This window comes from Alligator sinensis, unplaced genomic scaffold, assembly GCF_000455745.1.
Source record: "Alligator sinensis unplaced genomic scaffold, ASM45574v1 scaffold1295_1, whole genome shotgun sequence".
Classification (NCBI taxonomy): domain Eukaryota; kingdom Metazoa; phylum Chordata; order Crocodylia; family Alligatoridae; genus Alligator; species Alligator sinensis.
Window position 1 is genome coordinate 2678925 of NW_005841880.1, and position 8373 is coordinate 2687297.

General features: G+C 49.5%; 2 protein-coding genes and 1 long non-coding RNA gene across 4 annotated transcripts in view; 2 read left to right on the forward strand and 1 right to left on the reverse strand.

Annotated features, from left to right (window-relative positions):
• Window positions 1–8373, reverse strand: part of LOC102367747 — a 115025-nt gene that overhangs the window by 30617 nt on the left and 76035 nt on the right. The gene's annotated exons all lie outside the window — the stretch shown is intronic.
• On the forward strand, window positions 4539–5622 carry ZNRF4 (zinc and ring finger 4). The gene has a single exon (XM_025196335.1). It carries the CDS (start codon window positions 4539–4541, stop codon window positions 5445–5447), a length of 909 nt encoding a protein of 302 aa, XP_025052120.1. The 3' UTR covers window positions 5448–5622.
• LOC112549194 (E3 ubiquitin-protein ligase RNF167-like) overlaps window positions 7787–8373 on the forward strand; it is a 1406-nt gene continuing 819 nt past the window's right edge. The window contains 2 exon segments of the mRNA XM_025196334.1: window positions 7787–7836; window positions 7943–8372. Coding sequence (XP_025052119.1) covers window positions 7989–8372 — 384 coding nt within the window. The 5' untranslated portion in view covers window positions 7787–7836; window positions 7943–7988.

Sequence of the window (8373 nt, forward strand, 5' to 3'; positions counted from 1 at the left end):
GCCCTTAACCATACGTGTGGCCCTTCTCTGGACCCTCTCCAGGTTATCCGCATCCCTCTTGAAGTGCGGCGCCCAGAATTGCACACAGTACTCCAACTGCGGTCTGACCAGCGCCCGATAGAGGGGAAGTATCACCTCCTTGGACCTATTCGTCATGCATCTGCTGATGCACGATAAAGTGCCATTGGCTTTTCTGATGGCTTCGTCACACTGCCGACTCATGTTCATCTTGGAGTCCACTAGGACTCCAAGATCCCTTTCCACTTCCGTGCCACCCAGCAGGTCATTCCCTAGGCTGTAGGTGTGCTGGACATTTTTCCTCCCTAGGTGCAGCACTTTGCACTTCTCCTTGTTGAACTGCATTCTGTTGTTTTCTGCCCACTTGTCCAACCTGTCCAGGTCTGCTTGCAGCTGTTCCCTGCCCTCCGGCGTGTCCACTTCTCCCCATAGCTTTGTGTCATCTGCAAACTTGGACAGAGTACACTTCACTCCCTCGTCCAAGTCGCTGATGAAGACATTAAAGAGAATCGGTCCAAGGACCGAGCCCTGCGGGACCCCACTTCCCGCACCCTTCCAGGTCGAAACCGACCCATCCACCACAACTCTCTGGGTGCGACCCTCCAGCCAATTTGCCACCCACCGGACTGTGTAGTCATCCAAGTCACAGCTTCTTAACTTGTTCACCAGTATGGGGTGGGATACCGTATCGAAGGCCTTCCTGAAGTCTGAAGTCTATTGTTCCAGCTCTCGAGGAGCTTGATGGTTTCTTGCATCCCTTCTGAATGAAGGGCAGTCAGTACAGTCACGAGCTTTCAAAGTTCAACTCACTCTCTGTCTTGCAACAATACTGGTGGGGTGCGCGTCACCACCCAGGCAGAGCTTTTGTGGGACTGGGGGGATAATTAGTCATCACTCACATGTCTATTAAGAAACGACGAATTGTGCACATTATTATTTGCAATGGTTTTCACCAGTGGCTTACTAGATAGCTCAGAAAAGCTCCCCCCACAGCAAATCATTGTAATATTAAAAACCCCATTAAAAAAGACATCGGCCTCAAGCCAAATGAGAGCCACAAGTCCTTTCATTCTGCATCGGGTGTTGGCTATTGCTTGAAACAATACGGGCAGTGAATTCGGGTTCACGACAGCAAGGAGTGAGGAGCGGGGCAGCCCTCAGAGAGCCAGGAAAATATCTTGCATTTAGCTCGCTCCCACTCGTCCTGTGGCACTAGGGCTATGAGCGTGCACGGCCCCAGAGCAGCAGCATGATCCAACATGCAGAGCTACACCGAGCTACAAGGGAAGAGGTCTAGTCTTCATTTTGCTGCGAGGTCTTGGGCGAAGCACTACTGTGCCTGCTTAGATGACAAGCTAATCGGGGCAGGTGCCATCTCTTGCGATGTGCACATGCAGCTCCTAACGCCCTGGGGACGCTAGATGCTACCGCAGCGTAAATAATAAGGGACAAGCCGCCCCATTTGTAAGGAACTCGCATCACACACCTGGCGGGGCTACTCCTAATACTGCAAAAGCCTCTGAATAAAACATCCAGATTTATTTCTCTGTTGAAACAACTCAAATCAAGGCTGGGTTTGAGATTAGAAACACCGTCTTTGTTGGAGCTACAGCAATGGCTGCAAGTCAGTCCCCTGGGGGCCTCCATTCCCCGTGGACTCGTCCTAGCAGGATCAATCCCTTCAATACAGACCAGGTGTTGCTAGTGTGCAAATCCAGAGTAACTCCATTAGCTTCACTGGAAGTCCCTCCAGATTTCTGCAGTCCTAAGGCAATGCAGGGTTTAGTTTTGTACCTCTGGGCTCCAGCTGGCATGTGAGCACTGGCACTCTGATAGTGCAAATGGAAGTGGTCAGTCCCTAGAACTAAATGGTCCTTTTCTTTCTGCAACCCTGGCTCTTTGTTCAAGTGGCAATATGGGACCTTTTCCCTGTAATTGCTCTGCTCTCTCATATAACTGCTGTCTCCCATGTGTGGCTTGTTGACATTTAAATAAATCGCAATTACATTGAGGAAGTAGATTGCACGGACCCCAGAGGAAACGCGTACAAGACACATCCAGCAACATCTGCAACATATTTAGTGCACATGAACGTTGCCGGCGTCGGGCAACGGGACGTGGGATTCAGTTCATCCTAAATGCCGAGTGCAACAAAACAGCCGGCAGCGAGGGTGGCTTTTGGAACAATTAGCGACGTATCACCAAGCGCCCCACAGACCTCGATCGGCTTCACACAGCAGGAACCAAAGCCCACCTTGCGCTGCAACGGGGAAAGGGAAGTCAGGGAAGAAGTATTATCAGCTAAAGCAATGGCAGGGCTGACTCTTCCTTCCAAGTCCAGGTTGCTGCTGCCCCTCCTCTGGTTCGCTCTTTCTCCCATTCCTCCTAGGAGTTCACGGGGGAAAGGCACCCACCTCCCGCTGAATTTCATTGGGATTCAGATGCCTGAAGCTCCACCAAACAGCTCAGCCTCCAAGTTCCTTTCCTCCCTCCCTCCCCATGGCCTCTGCTTCTCCATTCCCCATTCTGTCGCACACCCATCTCTCTCTCGCCAGGGCTCCTTTGATCTCAGCCTTGCCTTTTCCCATGCTCTTTTATCCATTTCCTCTAAATAGTGCCTCTTTCTGCTCCCAGCCCTTCTCATCAGTTATATTCCATGCCCGCTAGACCTTTTGCTCCAGTTCTTTCTGCTAATGGCAACGATGACCAGCCTCCAACCTGTTGAATCAGCCTGTCTGCCGGAGTTGTTGCTATTGATGCTGTCACAGAAATGGAACTTAGTAAGCCTTGCAGCCTAGAATATCTATATCTATAGGTATATAAATACAACTAAATATAGCTATGGATCTATATAGCTATATATTAGAGACCAGTTCTGCATGAGAAAGAGTGCAATCCAGGGGTGAGGACACAGGCTCGGGGCCCTGGAGATGCAGGTTCTGCTCTACCTCTGCCACCGACTTCTTCTGCACCCGTGGGCAAGTCATTTAAGTTCTGCTTCTTCTCCAGGCCTTGGTCTATGCTGGCTCCGAGCATTACTCAGACACTAACTGCTTCTCATTTTGTGCCTGCATGGGCCGTGACTTCATTCAGGGCCTCTGTGCATTATTGTCAAGTCATAAATAATGGTACCTTTGACAGACAAATCTTCTCACGGACCTAATTCCAGCTCAGCCTCCAGATCTGACATACGCACCTTCCTGGTAGCAACTCTAGTGCTTGGATACATAACCCTTTCCCATGTAGGACCATACTAAGGAAACCAAAGTAAAACTGAACTCCTTCAAATGTGATGGTTGCATTCAACTGATGACTGTCTGTGCTGTGTATTTTTCTCCTTGGCTGCAGGATTATAGTAGGAATGCGTCTGCCCCGATCTTTCCAGACCCCTCTACCTTGGCTGTCACTCCAGGTTCGAAGTCCCTTGAAGATCTGCTCACAGACGCACTAGACAGCCCGAGTGGTAGCTGTTCAAAACAGTCTCTTACTCTAATGGTTGCCTGTATAAGCCTCCAGCACCAAGAGGTCCCTGACATGGACCGAAGCCTCAACGTGCATTAACATATGATGACACTAATACACATCGACAATGTTGGCATCGGTGCCCCCGTCATGGTAACAACTTGTCAGAAGATTCAAAAAATTGCGAAGTTCATAGAAAATATGAAGGGACTGTCACATTTGGGAATAAACTGCATGGGTCTGGAGGCCTACCTAGTCCTTGGAAAGCTCACACAAGGAGATCTGGGTGTCTGCGTGCTCACTGCCGTGCCTTCGGACTTGACCATCTCTCTCTCTTGCCTTGGAGCAAGTCCCGATTCTGGCTACTTCCCGACATTTTCTAGAGCAGCGGTTTTCAACCTGTGGTCCACGGACCCTTGGGGGTCCACAGACTATGTCTAAGGGGCCCACAAAAGATGACTACGATCAATCAAAAGTACGCGAATACCCACACTTACAATTCAAAGGGGTCTGCACTGCCATTCAACATTTTTTAGGGGGTCTGTGAATGAATAAAGGTGGAAAACCACTGGTCCAGAGCTAAGGATTGCAGACCTTGCTACTGAGCTGACCAGTCCATTCTTCCCCTCTCACTGGTTCTTTTCTTCCTCCACTTCCAAAGGCCCCGCTCGTCTCTTCCTTCCTTTCCTCCCTCCCTCTCTCCTACAAGCTCTGGGATCACATCCTGGGGATGTCACGCTTTTGGGACTGAAAGCTTGCTAAGAAGAACTGAGTTGGTCTTAAATGTAATCAGTGAGTGATGTCACAAAGACCTGGGCGACTGCACGAAGGTAGTGAGAAACCTGGGAACCATCAGACTGGAGCATGTAGTGAAAGAAGCAGCTGAGAATACCTCTAAAGAAAGGGACTGGGATGCAACATCCCATCCAGTCCCACTGGTACTGCCTGGAAGGGATGAATTGAGTCGCCTGCTCCGGTTGTTCCCCATTGATTCCTCTCAAGCCATCTCTTCTGATTAGATAGGACCTACCTAGAGAAATCCCCCCCTTGCTCTCACAATGCGGCTTCTGCAATGGACTCCTCTCTCCGTGGTCGCTCTCCTCCTGCTCATAGACACGGCCGTGGCGGAAATCTTCGTGTATGTGGTCTACCGCTACAACTCCACCTGCAAAGACTTCGGAGCGCTCTCTGCATGCCTCGGGTCGCCGCTGCCAAGAGAGGGACTCAGGGGCTACCTGATGGAGGCAGTGCCTGCAAATGCATGCCACCCTATCGGGGGCCCGCCAACATCCGCCAACTCCTCCAGGGCCTTCATTGCGCTCATCCGTCGCTACGACTGCCCCTTCGGTGTTAAGATCCTTCATGCTCAGAAAGCCGGCTATCGAGCTGCTATCATACATAACGTGAACTCAGAGAAGCTGGTGACTATGGTAACTAATGTTGAAGACATCCGGCGGCAGATTGGGATCCCTTCTGTCTTTACTGGGGAATCAGCTGCCAAGCTGCTAAGAAGCGTTCTGGGTTCAGAAAAAGTTGCTCGTGTCACGCTGGTGGTACCTGAATATTATCGAAATCCCTGCTGGGACAATAACAGGTTCTCCATCTGGGACACTGCTCAGTACTACTGGGACCTCCAATTTGGCTATTGCTCCAAACACACGCTCTTGCTTTTCCTCCGGGAGTTTTGCCTGGTGCTTGGTGTGATCATCAGCACCCTGGTCATCGTGGGATGCGTGAGATGGTGTAGAAAGAGCCGGGAGATAAAAGTGCATCGGTTCAAAAGTGGAGAGAAGTATGATGTGTGTGTGATCTGCATGGCAGAGTACGAGGAAGGAGACCGGATGAAGATCCTCCCTTGTTCTCACGCCTATCACGGCACGTGCATTGACACGTGGCTTCGCACCCAGCGGCAAAATAAGACCTGTCCAATATGCAAACAGCTGGTGACTTATAATGTAGGGATTTGACTTGGAAGCAGCAATGGGAGCTGAGAACAACGAGGAACAAGATGTCAAAGGCAATGAAGACAGGACGAGGACGGCTGAGATCAAAACACAAGTGAGACCTACACAGTTGTGCCCAAAGCCAAGCGAGCCTGCCTTTTCCATTTCACCTCTTGCACTAGAAGTATTGACCGCTTTTTCACAGCCTCAGACTGTCTCACTGAAAGTGTAAAACTTTTTAGACAAGGGAAATAAAACCGATTTGAAATCACATCTGCTGGAAGTCTCTGGCACGCACACCCGCGCGCGCACACACTGTCCACTGACATTGCACCACTTTTTTCCGGGAGGAAAATATATGCAGTGAAATTGGTCTTAAGCAGAGCCCATGGGGTAGAAGCAATCAGCTGCCTAGCACTGAGTCTTGAACTACCAGTCCAACAAAACTGTACTGTAAAACCTTGAGGGTACTTTAAGGTGAATAATTAATTAAACAAGGGGTTGCCTAGTCAAGGGTCGGGTTTTAGGGACTGAGCGTCAGAGAGGCTCAGCACAACACTCTCTGTTGAAACCAGAAGCAACTGCAAACTCAGGACCGCTGATAATCCAGACGTACGGTCAAATATTCAAAGCTGGAGTTTAAAGCGCCCAGCGCTCTCAACTGGGCGGGCAGTGCCACCTGCCCCGATCCTTCAAAATTCATGCATTCGGATGCTAAAATCATGAAACTTTCTTCCTAATCATGAGATTTTTCTGAATAAGGGATCACGGGGCCTTTGTAAGTTCCTTCTGGCGTCCAAGCTTACAGAGCATGATCATCTCAAATTTTCAAGCTTTCCTGTGCAAGCACAAGGGCTAGAAATGTACTTTCCCCTTCTTTTCACAAGAGCCAAGGTTTGCCATTAATCATCAGTCTCCAGAAGCTGGAGTTTAAACTTTAAGCTAAAGTTCAGAGAAATCATGAGATTTCCAAGAAAATCATGAAAACTGGCAACAGGAGGCTAGATCTTTTGAACTCCACCACCCAGTGCTCTCCCACTGTTACACCACCGGGATTTTGAACATGCTCAGCCCAACATGACCCCAATGCACTGAACTCTTTTGAGAATCTGGCCACTTCCATAGGTGCCTTAGATGGAGTCAGGGGTGTAGGTTGTAGTCGTGTGGGTCTAAGGACATGGGCAGACAAGGTTCTCTGGGTAAATTCGGTATTTTTTATTAGACCAACTCCAATAGTTGGAAAATTCTTCTTAGCAAGCTTTTGGGTGCAAACACCCTTCGTCAGGCTGAGGAAGCATCTGCAGATGGTCTGTGCTCTTCCTGGGTGGAGCGGTAAAGCAGCCAGCACTTAGTACCTATTTACATTTGAACCGACTGGCTTTCTTGCATAAGTACTGGGCGCTGGCTGCTTTCCCACCCCATGCACGAAGAGCACAGACCATCTGCAGACGCTTCCTCAGCCTGATGGAGGGTGTTGGTGCCCGAAAGCTTGCAAAGGGGAATTTTTCTAACTATTTAAATTGGCCTTAAATGGCATCTGCATTCTCTTGAAAATATGGCCAATAGCACCGTGCTGGCCTTGCCCTGTGCACATGGATGGGTGCAACTTCCAATCCTTCTCTTTATACATATTGCACTGTGATTTACTTGAGTATTAAATGTCTATTGCAAATTACAAAATGCTCTAATCTGAGCAACTCTGGGTGCCGTGACATCAGAAATACCACACTTATAAATAGAAAAACATTGTTTTTAAAAAAAAAGCAGCCAACCTGAGCTGGCACTTCCCTGCCTAGGTGGGAGAGGATGATCCTAAAGATCATTCCTACTATGCAATGTTTTCCAGGAATCATGTCTGATCAGAAGGACTTGAGTTTGCAATGGAAGGATTCTCAAGAGAAGGGGGATTTTTATCTCACTGCAGGAGATGAGTAACTCCCCTTGATTGCGGCAGGAGATGCAAGCATCCTATCGGAGGGTGGAGTGAGGCAGAGCTGAACCCAAGCAGCCTGGGGCAGGACCCGGAGGGATGGAGAAATGAAAAAGAAACATGGAGGGTGGGGAAAAAGTGCACTGCAGATTGGCAGTAATGTTGCAGTGAACCAGTCCCCGGCAAATATAGCTGTCATTGGGTGATGTCACAAAGACTCGAGCTGATGGTTAGGAAAGGTTGCTTAGCAGCCGGATACAACTAGTGAGAAACAGAGGTGAAACCTTGGGAGCCCCAAGGCCAGCATGGTGAATAAGGAGCAAGCTGGTAGCAGCATCTTCAAGAGCAGAGGTGGGGAATACTTACTTACCTGCTGCCGCCACTGTCCGCTGAGACGGCTCCAGGACTGTCGTATTAATACTGATGGGTTAAGTTTCTGATTGAACAAGGAGCAAGCTGGTAGCAACATCTTCAAGAGAAGAGGTGGGGAATACTTACCTACCTGCTGCCGCCACTGTCTGCTGAGACGGCTCCAGGCATGTCATGTTAATACTACTCTGATGGGCTACGTTTCTGATTGCTTCCTAAGGTCTTCCATAGCCAGTAGCAATCCTGTTGACCAAGCCAGCCGGTATATGCCGAGATATCCACCAGCTGTCAGCATGAGGCCGCCGCTCCATCTTCCTTTCTGCGTGGTCACCACATTCTTGATTTATGAAACTGCTTTTACAGAAGCCTCGTGTCACGTGATTTACAACCACAACTCTACCTGCGTAGGTTTTAATGCGCTGCCTGCGTGCTTCGGGATGCCTCTGCCAACAGAAGAGCTGACGGGATATTTAACCGAGGTGACGCCGCCTGATGGATGTGACCCCATAGAAAGTCCACCCCCGTCCAGCAACTCCTCTGAGACTTTCATTGCGCTCATCCGTAGGGCTGAGTGCCCCTTTGGGGTGAAGGTCCTTCATGCCCAGCAAGCTGGGTACCATGCTGCCGTTGTGCACAATGTGAATTCGGAAG